This window comes from Takifugu flavidus, chromosome 15 (assembly GCF_003711565.1).
Source record: "Takifugu flavidus isolate HTHZ2018 chromosome 15, ASM371156v2, whole genome shotgun sequence".
NCBI classification, from domain to species: Eukaryota; Metazoa; Chordata; class Actinopteri; order Tetraodontiformes; family Tetraodontidae; genus Takifugu; species Takifugu flavidus.
The window spans coordinates 15,367,169-15,387,902 of NC_079534.1; the positions used below are offsets into that span (position 1 = coordinate 15,367,169).

Below are 20,734 nucleotides of genomic sequence, written 5' to 3' on the forward strand. Positions count from 1 at the left end.
TCCTCTGCTGGCGCACTCTTGTCAACAGCTCTGAGGTATTTTTATTGTACTTGAGATGAAGTTGACTGAGCATAGCACCAAGAAAGGGAATCAGAAGCCCTCCCAGTCAGACATAAATGCCCATAAAACTCTGAAACACTGACTGTCTTCCAAGACTGTCACAAACTGATGAATGAGCCATTCAGCTAGAAGATCGTTGCCCTTGTTTCTGCTTGGACCTGAGCGAGTTGTGGTCTTTCATCTCGGCAGGTCGCTGAGGTCATGAAGGCTCGTGATACCACGGCGACCCCGACTCATGGCTCTCATAGATACTCGTGTGTCTGCTCTTGCTCCCTCGACAGAATGGCAGCACTGGTGCGTGCGCTGTGAGAGATGGAGATTTCTAGATAAGGTGACCAGCAGAGAAGGCGATGGGTGAAGGAGGGCCGCATGCATCTTGTTGGATTATCTGATTTGTGTGTTGGCGTGTGCATCTATTTCTGCTTGTATTTTCATTTAAGGTGTTGTCTCCATGATCTAGCTGTGTCATTTCTCAATCATATCCAAAAAACAGACTTGATGTTCCTGCTCTCTCTGCTTCTGTTCACCCAGGTGACGACCCCTTGCAGCCCGTCACCTCAGATGAGACGGTGTCGGCGGGGGGCACAGTTACGCTGACCTGCCGGGTAGCGGAGAACGACAACTCATCGCTGCAGTGGTCCAACACAGCACAGCAGACCCTGTATTTTGGAGAGAAGAGAGGTAAAAGGAGGGCACAAAAGAACGTGTTGATTAAAAAAGCTCCATGTAGCTTTTCAACTTTGAACGTGCTGGACTTGTTTCACTGAAAGTGTTTTGCTTGGAGGCAAAAGGGCCGATTTCATTTGTGTCGTAATAATATCAATCTTTATTTAAAAGCACATTTCATGGCTCAACAAGAGCGAACCAAATCAATATAACCACATTAACACAAGACTTATACTAAAACTTTAAAAGTGAGCAGGCATGAGGTGGAGCAGAGATCATCTGAGGGAAGCAGCACCAGAGAATCGGGGATGTGAAGAAGGTTGGACAGGTTAGGGTTAGGGTTACTGGGGACTGAATAGGGTTAGGGTTACTGGGGACTGAATAGGGTTAGGGTTACTGGGGACTGAATAGGGTTAGGGTTACTAGGAACTGAATAGGGTTAGGGTTACTGGGGACTGAATAGGGTTAGGGTTACTGGGGACTGAATAGGGTTAGGGTTACTGGGGACTGAATAGGGTTAGGGTTACTGGGGACTTAATAGGGTTAGGGTTAGGGTTACTGGGGACTGAATAGGGTTAGGGTTAATGGGGACTGAATAGGGTAAGGGTTACTGGGGACTGAATAGGGTTAGGGTTAATGGGGACTGAATAGGGTTAGGGTTACTGGGGACTGAATCTGGTTAGGGTTACTGGGGACTGAATAGGGTTAGGGTTACTAGGGACTGAATAGGGTTAGGGTTAATGGGGACTGAATAGGGTTAGTGAGGGGCCAACCTAACCCAACACTAACCCTTTACCCAACCCTAACCCTTTACCCAACCCCACCCTAACCCGGGACCCAACCCCAACCTAACCCGAACCCGGGACCCAACCCTAACCCGGGACCCAACCCCAACCGAACCCCAACCGAACCCGGGACCCAACCCCACCCGAACCCGGGACCCAACCCCAACCTAACCCTAACCCCAACCCTAACCTTTACCCAACCCCACCCTAACCCTAACCCTAACCCTTACCCAACCCCAACCTAACCCTAAACCTTTACCCAACCCTAACCCTTTACCCAACCCTAACCCTAACCCTAACCCTTTACCCAACCCCAACCTAACCCCAACCCTAACCCTTTACCCAACCCCAACCTAACCCTTACCCAACCCCACCCTAACCCTTTACCCAACCCCAACCCCAACCTAACCCCAACCCTAACCCTTTACCCAACCCCACCCTAACCCTTTACCCAACCCCAACCTAACCCTAACCCTTTACCCAACCCCACCCTAACCCTTTACCCAACCCCGACCTAACCCCAACCCTAACCCTTTACCCAACCCCAACCCCAACCCTAACCCTTTACCCAACCCCAACCTAACCCTAACCCCAACCCTAACCCTCTACCCAACCCCAACCTAATACTAACCCTAACCCTTTACCTAACCCCAACCTAACTCTAACCCAACCCAACCCTGTCAGTACTGACGCAGGTATATCCAGTAATAATAAAGCAGTAACAACCACAGTAACAATCAAAGTGGGTAGTATATAATCTACCAGTTGAGCTTTGCATTATTTATATCCCGACGACTATAATGAGCAGGAGCCAGTTATTGGATGGGGCGCAGAAATTGACAGCAGTCATGATCAATCATCTTCTGAATTTTTGTTACCGGTATAAAGGTAAAAAAACTTGAAAGTAATAATATGATTTGGATTTTACCAGCTGTTTCCATAATCCTTGGGTTGGGTCATGGTGGGTGTCATTTATTCAAAGGTTTCATTGGCATGTGGCTTGAAGCTCATGAACCATGGGGAACATTTCAAGCTTCATGGAGAACTCATTGCTCTGTGCTTTACTATGCATCATCTTTTGTTCATTACATTCATTTTCTGCTCTCTACATTTGTCAGTTTTAGAGAAAGAGAAAAATGATCAAGAGAAGTAAGAGAATAAAGCCAAGTGGCGGCTTTAGCAGAAGTGGAGGATATGAACCCATATCATTTACATGTCTTTCTATATTGTGCAACAATACAATTTTAGGTCCTTTTAAGTTTGATTTTCTTGTCAATCAAATCAAGTACTGTATTACAGCCCAAACTCAAACACTGTTGCCCCAGCGGGCGTGACAGGCTGCACAGTTGTGACCCCCTCTGTCCTCAGACCCTCCAGCTGGGTCAGGAATAACTTACAAAACCATTTTAGGGAAAATTATGAAACCGTAATGCAGGGCCAAGTCTGAGGGATCTGGGATGAACAGTCAGACAGTCGATGCACCATATCAGATCAGGATCGGCATCATTATTATATCTGTTCATCATCAATAGAAGTCTGTCCATGAATTAAGGTCGTGATGGTAAAGACGTCCATGGGCCCAGGTGCGTTTTCAGATGTCCTTATATGGTGCTCTGGTCCACTCGACCTTCACGTCCTGATGGTCAACACTTCCTGATCACGGAAGGAACATGAGTCCTTGCTAATCCTGGAGCATCAGGGAGCTGCGGGAAGTATTGAGAAGCAGATGGGAAGATGGAGAGGACGTGTGTGGTGTGTGGTTGTGTGGGTGGGGGGGGGGTGGAGGTAGGTTTTTCTCTTTAGTCTTGGTTTTAACATGTCCAAATATTTTAAAAAGACAGAAGGTAAGAGACACAGAATGAATGAATGAATGAATGAATGAATGAATGAATGACACTATAAATGTGTCTGGAAGGTCGAAGAGCTGAAACTTGTCCTGAGCAATAGCAGAAAACCTTTCACTCAATAAAAATCTAAATGTTATACGTAACTCAAACTCATCCTCCCAAAATATTGAAATGAGAAGTTCCCGCATGACAACACGAAGAAAAATGGGAAAATACTGACAAGTAAAGCAAGTTTTTGTGTTTCCCCTCATAATGCCAAAAACTGACATCTGAATTTGAGAGTTGGCTGAGGAGAAACTTACCTGGGAAGACAGAAGGTCGACGAAAAAGGAGTAAATGTATGTGAACTCTGCTGTTGTGAGAGAACCCCCCCCCCCCTCCAAATGATTGAGGGACATGACAAGAAGAAGGTGTGAAAATATCTGCGTTCACCTCAGTTGGACCTTTGGGGAGTTTTGGGTCTCAGGTTTGAGGTGAAGGAAAAACCCGTCTGGCCACAAATATACTGTGGATGAGTGGTGGAGAGACTAGAACCTGCACACACGCGCGTGCAGGCTAGAGGCTGCACACGCGCGCGTGCACGCTAGAGGCTGCACTGGAATATCTCCCCCTCAACTCGCCTCTTCACCCTTTGACTTGTATTTAAGCTCTTCAGATGCTCCTTTTTTCCTGACACAGCCCCGCTGCTTTTATTCTAAACAATCACATATGCAGCGACGTGTCCACGTCCTGTTGATGCTGCTGGTCATCGATTCTGTCAAACGCTTCATGTATATAGACAGTGTGCTGGTTGGCTTATGTAATGAATGCACGGATGTAATGAAGTCCTTATGAGATAATCGAGGTTAAACATGACAGGTGGTGAAAATGCACTGCAGCAAGTTGTCATGACCGAATCTATGTGCATTGAGTCGCAGCAGTTTTAGTGGTTGATTAATTATAAGTGTTAACAAGCAATTGAACAGGTGTAACTAAAACAACGGCCAGTTAATTACAGGCTGTTTCACTTTATCCTGAACTTTTTCTATCCAGTCTTGACCAGGGTCCCTCAGCTCCTCTCTCTCTCTCTTATGTGTCTTCTCTTCAACTGTGACTCTCCTCTTAATGTCTTCAATGGTTTAACTCTGGAAAATATTTCCAAGCTTTTGTGACTGTTGAAAGAGGAATCTGGCGTCATGTCATACAGTCGTGCTGCTATGTTGGCTTTTGAAAATGGATGAAGATAGTCTAAATTCACATGAAGTACCTGGTGCTGTGGAAAGCATCTTCAAGCATTTTCTGCTGCAAAACAACTGCTAATATAACAAACACTACAGCTAATCTTCCAATTCTTAAAGTTCTTGTTGCGTTGCTGGTTGAACCACCACGTTCTGATGAAGGTGGTCCCACATGAGACCTTCAGAAATACCAACGAGAGGACTCACTGGGTTCAACTGGAGGAAATTACTTTTGAATTGGGTTGAAACCACTTTATTTAATCTTGCTTCTTCTTCTAGAGCAGGGGGGGGCAAACATTTTGATTCGTGGGCCACAATGGGTTCTAACATTTGACAAAGGGGCCGGACCAGGAGCAGATGGATGGATGGAGTGCTTTGGTAACCTCACCTCATTGGAGAAAAAATACACATCTTGGGATATGGAGAAAACATGTGCTTTAATTTCAAATGAAAATGAAGAGAAGCATTACAACAAAATATCTGACTTTGGAATGAGTCTTAAAACACTTAAAATCAAATGAATAAAATGTGCCTTTTTAAAAAAAAATAATAACCATTTCTATTTTAAAGTACTGAAAGTTCTGTTATCCTTCAGGATATCACACCATCACTCTCCTCCTGACTGTCTTTTTTCTAGTGGGAAAACACCAGAATTGCAGTGAAAATATAACATTAACAAGGTTTATTCATTTAATTTTTCAAGTTTGGCGGGCCGGATTAAAACGTTTAACGGGCCGCCTGTGGCCCCCGGGCCTTAGTTTGCCCATGCCTGTTCTAGAGCATAGGTGTCAAACTCTGGCCCGTGGGCCAAATTTGGCCCGTAATGTAATTATATTTGGCTCGCAAAGCCATACCAATTGACTATTAGAGCTGGCCCGCCGGTATTATCTCTTAAAGTGCATGTGCTAATACTACAAATACCAGAATGCTCTGCTGTTGTTTTGGTGTGAAAATCCACACTCCACATCAGTTGGTGGTGGTAACGCACCAATATGTGGCTTGCTAACCACCAAGAAAGAGGAAGTAGTCATAGTGACCTTATATGCTAATGCTAATTCTGGTGTTGTGTTAGGTGTTGCTTGGCCCATGTTCAGTTGTTGAGCAAAACTAGTTTGGGTCCATATCTAAAGGTTCCCTGTTGTAGCTGGAGGAAGGTTTTTTTCAATAAATATCAATATTGGCCTGTGACTTTGGCCCAGTTTTGAATTTTGGCCCACTGGGTCTTTGAGTTTGACACCTCTGATCTAGAGCAAACTAGAATGGCTCAAATACATACCATAATCGCACAGTAGCAACAGCCCACAGATCAATGCTATCACAGAAATTAGCTCATTTCTTTCCATTTCATCATCATCATCATCATCATCATCATCCTCTCTTGTTCCCTTTCACTTGCTCGACATCTTTCATCATTGGGTTTTAACTGATGACAAAGCAACTTCTGTCTTGCTCACATCTCCCCACCACCTCCTTCCTCGCTCGGCCATCCCTGATCCTGTCAATTATATGATTGTTTATATCATTATATCATTATTATATCATCGAGGCATTTATTTATCGTTCTTCTGCCTGCATCTTTTCCTCATCTCTCACTTGTTAGTCATTTCTTTGTCTTTCTTTGCCTTGTCTCACATCTCTGAGTTGCTTTTTTAGTTCCGTCCAGTTGATAAATCCTCATAAATTCCCGTGATTGTTGGTCAGAACGATGACAGTGGAGCCTGGTCTGTAGTACCAAACCACCAAACATATAGGTGACAGGTGACTGGGACTAAAACACCTTTCTGTTCAAAGAATCAGTCTTTTCTTCAGTATTTTCAACCTGTTCACCTTTTGATTATAAGGTTTGCATTTTCAAAGATCTTTTTAATATTTCTGAAGTACACAACACACCTTTTCAGGAAAACCATCTGCTACCAATTAATCTTCTTAATGCTATAACTTGATCAAAATGCTCTTACTCTTCTCTCTTCCCCTACTTTCATTTAATTCTTTCATTGTCATCATTTTCTTCTGCTGATTCATCCATATATTCCTCCCTTTTCATCCTTTATTTTTTGTCATCCGTCTCTCTTACACTCCTATTTTTAACTCTTTTGCCTTCATATTTCTAATTATTTCATGTGATTTCCGTTTCCCTCTGCTCTCTGTTCTTATTCACTTTATTTTTTCTTTTTTGTTCCAATTTCACTTTTGTTCTTTTCTGACATGACATCTTCAAACTAAGAAACCATGAGTTGGTTAGGGAAAGATCCTCAGTTGGGGTTCGGCCAGGCGGCAGTAATGAGCGTTAGATAATATGATATTATATCTATATATACAGTATATATATGATACTGATGTGTGAAAAGATGCAAACTCATACAGAACACAGTCTGATTATTGTTAAAGGTCATATCCCAATTAAAAATGGCTTCATTTCTGCTTCCACTAACCACATCTGTCTAGACATCATTACCCTCACAGAGACTTAAATTAAATCTTAGAGCACTGCCACCCCAGCTGCACTAACCCTAACCCTCTAACCCTAACCCAGCTGCACTAACCCTAACCCTAACCCACCCCAGCTGCACTAACCCTAACCCAGCTGCACCAACCCTAACCCACCCCAGCTGCACTAACCCTAACCCTCTAACCCACCCCAGCTGCACTAACCCTAACCCACCCCAGCTGCACTAACCCTAACCCTCTAACCCACCCCAGCTGCACTAACCCTAACCCTCTAACCCTAACCCAGCTGCACTAACCCTAACCCACCCCAGCTGCACTAACCCTAACCCAGCTGCACCAACCCTAACCCACCCCAGCTGCACTAACCCTAACCTCTAACCCACCCCAGCTGCACTAACCCTAACCCACCCCAGCTGCACTAACCCTAACCCTCTAACCCACCCCAGCTGCACTAACCCTAACCCACCCCAGCTGCACTAACCCTAACCCAGCTGCACCAACCCTAACCCACCCCAGCTGCACTAACCCTAACCTCTAACCCTAACCCAGCTGCACTAACCCTAACCCTAACCCACCCCAGCTGCACTAACCCTAACCCACCCCAGCTGCACTAACCCTAACCCTCTAACCCACCCCAGCTGCACTAACCCTAACCCACCCCAGCTGCACTAACCCTAACCCTCTAACTCACCCCAGCTGCACTAACCCTAACCCTAACCCAGCTGCACTAACCCTAACCCACCCCAGCTGCACTAACCCTAACCCTAACCCAGCTGCACTAACCCTAACCCTAAACCACCCCAGCTGCACTAACCCTAACCCTAACCCAGCTGCACCAACCCTAACCCTAACCCAGCTGCACTAACCCTAACCCTAACCCAGCTGCACCACCCTAACCCTAACCCAGCTGCACCAACCCTAACCCTAACCCAGCTGCACTAACCCTAACCCTCTAACCACCCCAGCTGCACTAACCCTAACCCACCCCAGCTGCACTAACCCTAACCCAGCTGCACTAACCCTAAACCACCCCAGCTGCACTAACCCTAACCCAGCTGCACTAACCCTAACCCTCTAACCCACCCCAGCTGCACTAACCCTAACCCTAACCCAGCTGCACTAACCCTAACCCACCCCAGCTGCACTAACCTAACCCTCTAACCCACCCCAGCTGCACTAACCCTAACCCAGCTGCACCAACCCTAACCCAGCTGCACTAACCCTAACCCAGCTACACTAACCCTCTAACCCTAACCAACTACATGTTCTCCCATACGTCACGACCTTCTGGACACGGTGGTGGGATTCATTTTTTTAATATCTAAATCATGGACTTTTGCTCCACTGCTCCATTCACACAAAAAAGCCTCTTGTGAAGAGCAGGCTACTAGTAACAGCTCTGCTTGAGGTCTATGTTGTTGTGATCTACGTATATGTTGTCTATATGTTAAAGAGTAGATACTCTTTTCTACAGAATGTCTATTACTGTCATCCATCCCTGAACACGAATGTCCTTTAACTTTCATGGAGGATTTCAGCATCCACTGAGACAACCCTAGCTCAGCTAACTTCCTGTCCCTGATTAGTTCTTTCTATTTATCACATCTGTAGTTACTCCTTCTCACACAGCTGGCAAAAAGCTTGATCTCATTGTTGCTCGGTGATGCTCTACAGACACCCTCAAACTTACCTCTCTGCACCTCTAACACCACTTGTTCCTTCACTTCACTGTGAAGTTCAGTGATTATCCCCCTGCTCCCTCACTCATTGTCTCCACTCGCTCACAATCCCCACAAACTCTCTCCAACTCACTTCTTCCCTGGCTCCTCCACTCAACCCACTACAGCAACTTCTCCTCTCCAGAGGTTAGTGATACCAGCAGTACAATTTGGCTAACCCTGAGAGCATCTCTGGATAGTCTATATGTCCTATATCCATGTCACCTACGAGCTGGATGATACCCTCCAAACGCTGTCTACTCATCTCAGAGCGGCAGAGCAAAAATGGCTCAAATCCGGTGCACCTGAAGAGCTGGACCGCCCCCAGCCTCTGCTGTGCTTCTGCTCTTCTGGCATCACTGCTGCAAAGAAGCTGTTTTAAAATGAGACCAACAGACTCAACAGACCAAACTTTTCTCACAGCTGACAATTTTGCCAAGTTCTTCATCATGAAATTTTGAGCCGTCAGCTTCCAGCTCTTTGAGAAGCCCACAAGTCCAACGTGCAGCTATCCTAATGCCTGCTCTCAGCCTTCTTTCACCTCCTTCCACACATTTACCTGCTCACAGAGAGCAACGTAGCTAAACTCTTGACACGTAGCCCTCTGACTACATACACACTTGGCCTACTGCCAACAAACCTCCTACAAACAAAAGCTCCCACCATCACCTTGGTGATCCCACATGATCAGCTAACTCTTCCTTCTCCACCGGCACCTTTCCATCCACATTCAAAGAGAGGCGACACCTCCCTCAATCTGACTCAAGTGAGAAACTATTGTCTGGACTCCCTTCTCCCGTTCTTGTCAAAGAGCACTGAAATAGCCAAGTGATGCTTTTTGCAGATGGCAGCTTTTTACGTGTTAGAACGTGAACGTAACACTTTATGGCTGATGTCAAACCACAATCTGTTTCCAGGCCACTTTGGTTCCACTGAGCATTTAGGTCAGGTCAGGACCGTGAGATGTTTGCACCAAGGTCTGCAGCCAGACCACAATTAAACGTGTAAATGAACAGCCAAACAAGATCTGCAGTGTGCACATGGTCTTATATGGAGCAGAGATCTTGTGAGTGGACCATTTCCACTGCTAACCCCTGAAAATCTCCCTTCTTCAAAGCCCAGTGTTAGCTTAGCAGTATGATTTGAGGTCATACAATTTCATCATAATTCAATTTTTATTCAGTTGGCTTCTGTTGTTTGCAGCGTAGAGAAATGTACCAGTGATAAAGATGTTTTCTCAGCTCTTAGCTGGGCTCTCCCGATTGCAGCAATTTCTTTTTATTCCTCAGCATTCCTGTCATTCATTGTCTTTTTCACTACTTTTTTTTTTGCCAGAACTACATTGCAAATGTGGAACCAATTATTGAAATAAATTTAAATGATGTGTTTATTCATTTCTATATTTGCTAGAGATCACAACTCAAAAATGTACTGATTATTCAAAAACAACTGCCTGAACCACCTTTTCAGTCTGTGTTGTCAGGAATATTAACTGTGTCTGTCTAATTTTTGCTTTTCTGTGTCTTCTGCCTTCAGCTTTGAGGGATAACCGTATCCAGCTGCACCGCTCCACACCCACTGAGCTTTCCATCACCATCTCTGAGGTGCAACTGTCCGATGAGGGCGAGTACACCTGCTCCCTGTTCACCATGCCGGTCCGCACCGCCAGAGCAACGGTCACCGTGCTAGGTGGGTCCAGCGAATCTCTAAATGACATTAAGCTTTGTCTCCAACAGATTTGTAAAATATGTCTGCTGGGAGAGTTTAGTTAGAAAATGATACTATTTTTTTTCCCAAAATTCTGATACATTTTCTTTTTTAAATTGTAGTTTGTATTTTATCTGCTACACATCCATAGAAAGAAGCCATCTGAGATCCGCAGTAATATTCCAGACTTTCCTCTGTTTCCTCTCTTCTCATTAAAGTCAGGAGGCACAGAGTGATCCTTCCTTCTTAGGGGCTCATTACGAAGGGTTTGCTTGTACAAATATCTGTGTAAACTTGATGTTACCAGCAAAAACATGCAAGCTGATCTCCTAATGTGTGCACTGAGGACTGCATCTTGGCTTAATGCATTTGGAATATGGAGCTTTTCTCCCAGGAAAGCCAAATACTGGAAGGAGAAAATTCAAATCAGAAATGTTACACAATTTTTTAAGCCTGGAATTATTTGCAGTGATTGTGTCTAAATTTAATACATTTGAAGGCATGATGCTTATGGCTGCTGTCACTTTGCCAGAAGGGGACACAGGAACAATGAAAAGATTTTAGTTGAATGTGAGAACTTCAGAGAGGTTCACCAGCAATGTAGCGTCGGGCGTTTATTGAAGAAAATCCAAAAAGAGCTCTGCATCATGTGACACATCATTGATTCTTTTTGTGATTCTGAAGGCAGATTGAGCTCAACTCCTCCCTACAACCTGAAACTCTCGAGGGCTTTGACCTCACATGAATCGTCACATTATTGTTAATGAATTTTTTCAGTTATCCGGGTGGAAGAGAATTCTTGGCTCATAAAAACTCAAGTAGACTCCCGTTAGTTTTTTGGAAACATTTCAACTTTATCCAAGAGGTTTCTTCAGTTCCTAATTAACTGGTGGGAATCTCTTACTTTGCTGGTTTACTGAATATTGTCTTGAGTGGTTGTTGGTGATAATTAGCATTATTAGAGGTGTGGATCCTTCTGAGTGGAGCACCACTCATTTCATTCATTCCATCTGGTTAACGAACTTGGGATGAGTCCTAAGTTGCAGCCATGTTGTTGTGATGGTGGGCCTGATGTTTTTGATAGGATATTGACCCCCAAAATATGCGGGACTGTATGTGGGTGGAGAGGAGAGATGTGAGGAAGGTAAAGGGCCAGTTATTAATCAGAACAGGAATGTTTTAAGAGAGGGGCCCTCTCAGCTTTTTGGGGATTGCTCAGAGTGTCCACAAATGTGCTTCAGAAACACTCCGGTGCCTCTCCACCTCTAACGCTGGCCATAGATCTAAACTCAAAAACTTTATGATGACGTGTCAAAAACTTTGATTGCAATGAGTGATCACCTACAACAACTAATAATTCTGAGTGATTGATACATCATTACTTCTGGATTAGTAAAATGTGTTCTGTTCTGTAGTTGAAATCACAAGCCACCATCCCACCAACCTCTCAAGTAAATATGTGCACCTCAGTTTATTTAATAGCTCTCACAGAAATATATTTTCATCTTAATAAATTGGGATTTCTCCTGAAAGTTTTTTCAGTAATTATTTTCAAAGTAATTGATATTCTCCGCAAACGCAGACTGATATATTTTGTTTAAATTCGATTCTTACATCAAATTCAGTGTCCCACAATATTGTGAAAAGGTCCAATGTTACCGACTCATGAGCTGTTTTTCCAATATTAAGAATACTTAGTGGTTAGGGTTAGTGGGGACACACGGACGTTAGGCTGCAAAAGCTGCTTCATGATTTCACTCACCATAACATGCCGATCATCTCAACATATTAAACATATTAATACACATACCGGTATATATTTTTAAGCGTGTCTAGACTCTTATCTAGACTGTTAACTTATCGACTGAGACGTGTTTGCACCTGTCCCACATATGAAAGGTCAGTTGTGCCAGCCTTGTTCAGGAGAATCCGCTGTCCAATAATTCAATATTTACAGCAAAGGAAAAGTCTGAATGATCAAATTAATGTCATGATGCAGCACTTCATTGTCTGGTGTCTGGAAGACGCCACAGTGCCAGAACAATCCCTGTTCCTATGGACAAAAATGTACATGAATAGAGTTGGTTGTATGTGCACCAAGCAATAGTGAATTTCACCGACCCACCCAGTTTTCATTTCATTTTCATCTTTATTTACATATAACATCTCTTACAATCAAAACTGTCTCTAGGCGCTTTACAGAAACCAAAGCCTCACCCCCAGCGGGCACCAGTGGCAGGACCAGGCTCATGTGGGGGACCCGCCTGCTGAGTTGTCACATCTATTGAAAATGACCATAGTAGAAATATTATGGAATATGGGAGAAATCTGTCTTGTGTTTTGACTCTCTGAGCACAAAGAGGGAGTTAAAAACTGCTCAGAAGTCATAAACAGTAATCCTCATCTTTTCAGGCCTCTGAAACTCAGTGTTTTACACCCTGGGAGTTATTGTGCAGTTTGGTTGATGATGTCACAGTTTCTCTGAAACTCTGAAGGCTGGTAGAAGCTCAGGGGTCAACTTTTGGGCTATCTCTAAGGTGAGCCCTGCAGCTGTAAAGGTCTTTTTCCTTTCTTCTAACTACAGTATCCCTTTTGGGGTCAGAGGGGGGTGCAGAGTGGGCGAAGATAGGGTCCCCCCCCAGGACGAGTCGCCAGTTCTACCCAGAAATATAAGCGTTTTGGGGTCCAGGTTAGGTACCCATCAGTGCTCTGAAGGTGTTCTGGCACCTTCACCTACTTCCAGAACACCGTCCATGTTTTGTCTGCACTGGGGCTCGACCAGAGAACCCTTCGCTTCTCCGCCCACTTCCCAACAGACTGACCCCAACAGGGTTAAAGGTATTTCCACTTCTCTTATTTTGTCTCTCTCTCTCTTTCTAGGTGTGCCCAGTAAACCTCATCTCTCAGGATTTGAGAACCCAGTTAAGGAGGGGGACTCAGTCACTCTGTTCTGCAGCAGCACTGGCAGCAAACCTCCGGCCCAGCTGCGTTGGTACCGGGAAGACCAGGAGCTGCCTGGTGAGCTGTGGAGGGAATCAACTGTATATTTGTGTTCACATATAGTTAAGTTATATAGTTATATAACATATAGTTTGAATAATAACACATCTTATTGATGTCTGCCTTTAAAAGCACTCAAGAACAGCACATTGTCCAAAGTTACATCGTCAAAAGGTGCATAGTTAAAACAAAATGATCAGAAATCAAAAACATAACTTAGTTAAAAAATAACAGTTCAGCGAAGGAAAAGTAGGAAGTCAAATTGAATAGATTATTTTAAAAGGGAATGGGCGAGAGAATGACTGTTACAGAGGTCTTATTGAAGGGAGTTTCAGAGATGGGGGCAGAGACACAGAAGGCTCCGGACCCCCGGGTAGCCAGGTTAGGTGTGTGTGTGTGTGTGTGTGTGTGTGTGTGTGTGTGTGTGTGTGGTGTGTGTGTGTGTGTGTGGGTCCTGGACCTTTTTTCAACCTTCACCAACCACTTTCATGCTTTTGCAGCCACTTTGATGGTTTCTTTTACGACAGCGTGTGTGTGCACTGGTGTGTGTGCACTGGTGTGTGTGCACTGGTGTGTGTGCACTGGCCTATCTCCTCTGTGTTTATGCTTTCATGCTGTCTTACTCCACAGACTCGCTTCACCAGCTCTGCTTCTCACTTTATTCTGAACACAGTTCTTTTGACACTGACAAAATTGTAAAATGAAGGAAATAAAAGGAAAGAGCATCAAATTAAAGACTAGTTATCAAAGACTATATCTCTTGTTAGTCACAAAATCTTACCTGTTTTATCATTTTCATCAAAAAGAATGCCTATCTAGATACTAATGTCATTACATTCTGAGTTTCAAGCTATCCTGAGTAACAGAGCAGGAGAGGAACATGAGATCTTCTGTTTCCTTCTTCTCTCCTGCCCTCTAGCACAGGGTTAGGGTTAGGGTTAGATCACAGCCAGGCCTCATGTTGAATTCTGGGAGTTGATGCAAGTTTTCAGTCTTCTGACATGTTTCCTACTAAGAACGGAGACTGTGGCAGGATGTGAGGATGTCGTTATATGAAGGCTTTTAATACTATTTTGACCTATTTTGGGTTTTTTTCCCTGAGGTACGAAACAAAAATGATACTGAAAAAGAATGTATGCGGAAAAGAGGCACATTGCATTGTAATTAAATATTTTTTATCTCTTGACATGAATGATTGGTGTGCATCAATAACATGAGCCAGCAGGAAATGTGGAAAAGCATATTGTGCGACCCTAACCTTAACCTTAACCCTAACCCTAACCCTAACCCTGACCCTGACCCTGACCCTAACCCTAACCTTAACCCTAACCTAACCCTGACCCTGACCCTGACCCTGACCTTAACCCTAACCTAACCCTAACCTTAACCTTAACCCTAACCCTAACCCTGACCCTGACCCTGACCCTAACCCTAACCCTAACCTTAACCCTAACCTAACCCTAACCTAACCTTACCCTAACCTTAACCCTAACCTAACCTTACCCTAACCCAGCGCTTCTCAAATAGTGGGGCGCGCCCCCCTGGCCGTACTAGAATAAAGTGTAATTGCACATCCCGCGCGCACACACCACAGAGCAAGAGATAGGAAGTGCAGTGAACAAACCACCAAGAGACAGCATGAAAAAATACTTAACAGTGATGAAAAGAAAGGCGGAGAGAGACGGAGATAACGAGACATGCGAAAGTCTCCCGAAAGCTCAGACGAGGAAATATGACGAAGCCTTTATAGCGCTTGGCTTCACTGCGACTACGGTGGAACCCTGGTTAACCCTAACCCTGGTTAACCCTAACACTAACCCTAACCCTCACTTAAAGACATTACACCCCAGTCACGCTGATCAGCCGCTTGAGTTTTTTCGGCAAAAACGTGCCGAATATTGGCAGAAAATAATTGAGAAGCACTGCCCTAACCTAACCCTAACCCTAACCTTACCCTAACCTTAACCCTAACCCTAACCTAACCTAACCTAACCTTACACTAACCTAACCCTAACCTTACCCTAACCCAGTGCTTCTCAATTATTTTCTGTTACGCCCCCCCTAGGAAGAAGAAAACATTTTGCGCCCCCCCCCCGCCGTGACTATAATTAGTATCATTTGTCTATGAAATTGTTATAAGTACACCTCTGCATAACATTGTATCCTTATTAATATTAAAGAAAACAAAAGAAAGAAATATAGCCCAAAGCGGGATGATTGTTGCCAATATTCGGCACGTTTTTGCCGAAAAAACTCAAGCGGCTGATCAGCGTGACTGGGGTGTAATGTCTTTAAGTTAGGGTTAGGGTTAACCAGGGTTAGGGTTAACCAGGGTTAGGGTTAACCAGGGTTAGGGTTATCAGCGTGACTGGGGTGTAATGTCTTTAAGTGAGGCCTTCATTTATTTGGCTTCATGCTGTCCTGCCAACATTTTTAGACACAGTAAACACACCGGTCTTTCCTCGTCTCCCACCGTAGTCGCAGTGAAGCCAAGCGCTATAAAGGCTTCGTCATATTTCCTCGTCTGAGCTTTCGGGAGACTTTCGTATGTCTCGTTATCTCCGTCTCTCTCCGCCTTTCTTTCCATCACTGTTAAGTATTTTTTCATGCTGTCTCTTGGTGGTTTGTTCACTGCACTTCCTATCTCTTGCTCTGTGGTGTGTGCGCGCGGGATGTGCAATTACACTTTATTCTAGTACGGCAAAAAAAAACAAAACATGTTCTCCGGGGTCACACGCGCCCCCCCTGGCATCGCACCGCGCCCCCCACTATTTGAGAAGCGCTGCCCTACCCTAACCTTAACCCTAACCTTAACCCTAACCTTAACCCTAACCTAACCCTAACCTAACCTTACCCTAACCCTATTGTGCGGAAATGTTATATTATCATTTTGTGGCAATTTCTATCATGATGATAGCAAAGGAAAGCGCTCAGGTAAACCAGGTCACTGGGGTCAGGGTTAGGGTCAGGGTCAGGGTTAGGATCAGGGTCAGGGTCAGGGTTAGGGTTAGGGTTAGGGTACTTCTGCCGTGACAGGCTGAACAACATGAAACACAACTTCCAATTTCATCAAAGTCATTTTGCTTCTTAAAATTCTGTTTAATTTCCTGCCTCCCTGGTGCTCTCGTCTCTGATTAACACGCACCCTCCTTTGACTGTCTCCCAACTGTTGGATTCTGCTCTTTGTCGCAGGTGGTCAAGAAAAGGTGGAGTCCGATCCAGATAATCCCACTTACAAAGTGAGCAGTGAGCTCACCCTGGAGGTGAGCCGCAGCGACAACAACGCCTTCATCACCTGTGCCGTCGACCATGCTACTCTGACTTCAGGGAACAAGAAGAGCGTCCAGGCTCTGCGGGTGGAGTGTGAGTCCAGTGGGGAGGGAGTGGGTCCTGTGGGGAGGGAGTGGGTCCAGTGGGGAGGGAGTGGGTCCAGGGGAGGGAGTGGGTCCAGGAGAGGGAGTGGGTCCAGTGGGGAGGGAGTGGGTCCAGTGGGGAGGGAGTGGGTCCAGGGGAGGGAGTGGGTCCAGTGGGGAGGGAGTGGGTCCAGTGGGGAGGGAGTGGGTCCAGGAGAGGGAGTGGGAAAAACTGGAGAGGAAATACTGTGTGTGTTCCATTTATCTTTAAACGACTGCTGCCACTGCTGCTACTACGACTACTGCTAATACTACTATTGTTGCTACGACTACTGCTACTACTACTACTACTGCTATTATTATTAATAATAATTAATATTATGGATTCTGCATTGGTGCTGCCACCTAGTGGCACTTGGGTTCCTAAGCAGGAAATGTGGTGGCGTAAGTGGTGATGTCACTGTGGGAGGCAGTGACACCTACAGGATATAGTTGGGGTAGATGGAGAGGAATGAGACCACTGTTAGTTGTGTCTATGCCCTCATTTGCTTTATATGACTCTGATTCTTTATTTTCTGTTTCTTTTCTTTGTCAGATTCTCCAAATGTGCAGATTTTGCCCAGCAGTGATCTGCCAAGGGAGGGGGAGAGGTTTAATCTTCAGTGTTTGGGCAACAGTAACCCTGAGTAAGGCTCGCACACTACAGAACACCATATAATATTCATAAGATGCTCCTAAGTCTCTTTACACAAAAATCTCGACACATATTTGCAGAGAAGAATCTTTTTGACATTAGTAAACCAACCTGGTCAGGGTTGAGTGAAAAATATGCACTTACAACTCACCTACCACATAGTCTTATTAATAAAACTGGAAAAAAAACAACCTCAAAATTTATTATATAATACTAAACATTTGATTTTGAAACATATGAGGATCAATAATCTATGAGTGGCAACATACAGAAAACGGCTGATTGTATATTAAACTGATACAGGGCCTCAGCTTTAAATCAAACCTGCACACTGATACACTGTTCTCAGTAATAGAAGGGGAAAGAGTGTATCTCATTACTTTTATTCTACATATTGTTTTTGCTTTTATATTGTCTCTAATATTTTCTTTAATTGTATTCTTGAGTTGGTGTAATGGAGTATTTTCCCATCGTGGGGTCAACAGAAATTCTTATCAAATGCAAGTCTAGGAGGAAATTATCCCCAAAAAACATGAAACAAGTTTTTTCAATATTCTGAACAAGAGTCAAGAGGGAAATGAGGGAGGGAATGAATTGCAGGAGTACTTCAACACTCTCCTCCATCCTACCAAAGCATGTTCCTTTGAGGAGACAGCTCAGAGCCACAGGACAGAGGGTTCAGAGGCACTAATCAGTTCCATCGTGGTAGTGCTGCAGGGCTGGATGTGGTCCAGCCTGAGTACCTTAAGGCTCTGGATGTTGTAGGGATTGTCTTGGATGGGATGCCTCTGCAACTGTGCCTGTGGACATCAGGGGCAGTGCCCATGGAATGGCTAGAATGGTGGTCCCTCTCTTCAAGAAAGGGGACCAGATGGTGTGTTCCCAAATCTCACATTCATTAGTAATGTGGTTTCCATCCTGGTCATGGAACAGGTTTGCACACTTGCCAGGGTGCTGAAAGGTTCATGGGTTTTACAGTGATGAATTCAAACCTGACATGCCCAGAACCCCAAATGCAAACACAGCAAAACAGATGAGTTTAAAAATCTCCTTTGCTGTGTAAAACTGCACAAATCAAAGATGGAAACAGGTAATGGCCACTGCAGACTGGTACAGTGGCCTCGGAGCAGGGTTAGTATGGCAGACAGGAACGAGTAGCTCAGGGCTGTAAGCAGAGAGATAGCATGGACGAGTGAGCAACGAGGATTGCAACTCAAGAAACTACATTTGAGCAAGACTCTTACCATTGGAGGTTTCATGAGTGGATGAATAATCCAGTCTTTTAACACTGATAGGAGGTGATGTAGATCAGCCTGGAATAAACTAGAGGTCTCAGGCTGCAAACTACTGCAGTACATGCTGAAGGTCCTGGCTCAATGAAGCCAACAGGACATCATCTGCACGATGATGAAGCAGAGATGAAATCATGTACCGCATTTTCACTACCTTAAGGCGCACCGTATTAAAAGGTGCAGTCTCAGTTGCAGGTGCTATTTCTGTATTTAACACATACATAAGGCGCACCGGATTATAGGGCGCGGGCGTGGTAGAACATACCAGTACGCTAGCTTAAAACATGCATGCTAGCCTGTATTTAGCAATGTACTCACGTACATCATCTTCTGTATCCGAAATGAATCTGAAATGGCTTTTTCGAAAGCCGAAAAGCATTTACAGATTTTGGAACTCGGGGCACACATAAGGTGCCCCGTCCATTTGGGAGAAAATTTAAGACTTTTAAGTGCGCCTTATGGTCTCAAAAATACAGTAGTTCCCCAACTGGACTCTGATCCCTGGTTACATCTAGAAATTCTGTCCTCAAAAATTCTGGACAGAACCAGTGACAAAGAGTAGCCCTGTTGGGGTCCAAGATGCAGCGGAAGCAGGACTGACTTACTACCGGCAATGCAATCCTAGTGCCTGCTCTGTTTTTACAGAGCCAGAACAGCCCTTAGCAGAATGCCACAGCCCCATACTCATTGAACAGCCCCCAAAGGGTATAGAGCTCATCCAATCTTCCAAAACCAGGTTTCTCCTGAATCTGGGGATTTGACTATCGGCCGACTGCTCCTTTCAGGTTTCCTGTCATGGATCTTTCTGGAGGCGCTGGGAAGTGTGATCAGCCTGTAGTTGGAACACAGGGTTCTGATTTTTAAAAAGAGGTACTGCCACCCCGGTTTGCCACTCTAGAAGAACTGTCCCCACTTGCCATGTGATGCTGCAGAGGCATGACAACCAAGACAGCCCCACAACATCCAGAGGCTTGAGCTAGTCAGGGCAGATCTCATCCACCCCCGATACCAAGGAGATACTAACCGCCTCAGTGGCTTCGGCTTGGGTGATTCCACATCAGAGTCCTCAGCCTCCCTCAATAAAAGGCGTGTTGTGGGATTGAGGAGCTCCTTGAAGTATTCCTTACACCATCCACCACTGTCCCTATTTTAGGTCAAAATCTCCCCACCTGCTTCATAAACAATGTTGACAGAACACAGCTTCCCCCTCCTGAAGCGCCGGATGAAGACCTCCCTGACGGAGGGCTCGGACAGACAATCCCAAAAAACCTCACAATATATTTGGGTCTGCCCGTTCTGTCCACATTCCTCCCCCATCAACTGCTCAGCCCAATTGGAGTTGGACAGTCTAACTGTGTTTTCTAGATTTGGAAAAGTCTTATGACTGTATACAAAGAGGAACCCTATTGAGGGCACCCCAGGAAGATGGGGCAGATGATACCATACAAAAGGCTCCTAAATCTCCAAATAATTTATTTGTTGTGAATGAACTCAGTTAAATAGTAATTCCTCAACTATCAATCTCAGCAAACCCACGTTTGGCACAGTAAAATCTCTAGATGCAAAAGTCTATGTGCACATGCAAGAGTGCCATAATAGTCCCATAATACACATTTTCTGTCTATGGTCACGTCCTGTCAGAAAAATAATCCGCTGCACAACTTTTACACTGCCTTTCCCCAAAGCCTGTCTAAAAGAACAGAAAGGAATATGTGCTGTAGATTCCATTATCCTGCCCATCTACTCAATTAGTGTGGCTCAGGAGTGCTAATAATTGTATCATAAAGCTCTGTGTGAAGATGCTGAACCTAATAAAACTGGATGAAACTGTTCTTTAAACAAATTTCCAGATAAAAGCCTTGGAGAAGGCTGACACATTATGATGACCGACATCACATGTGTACAGGGTTACATTGTTGGTTTGACCACACTGTGCAGCACTTGACA

The 20,734-nt window shown here is 44.7% G+C and overlaps 1 protein-coding gene across 4 annotated transcripts in view; it reads left to right on the plus strand.

Annotated features, from left to right (window-relative positions):
- Positions 1–20,734, plus strand: part of cadm3 (cell adhesion molecule 3) — a 61,773-nt gene that overhangs the window by 29,567 nt on the left and 11,472 nt on the right. For all 4 annotated transcript variants that reach the window (XM_057056447.1, XM_057056446.1, XM_057056448.1 and 1 more), the window contains exons 3-7: positions 592–741; positions 10,278–10,430; positions 13,329–13,466; positions 16,641–16,811; positions 17,397–17,487. In XM_057056447.1, the coding sequence (XP_056912427.1) occupies positions 592–741; positions 10,278–10,430; positions 13,329–13,466; positions 16,641–16,811; positions 17,397–17,487 (703 nt within the window). The remainder of the gene's footprint in view (positions 1–591; positions 742–10,277; positions 10,431–13,328; positions 13,467–16,640; positions 16,812–17,396; positions 17,488–20,734) is intronic.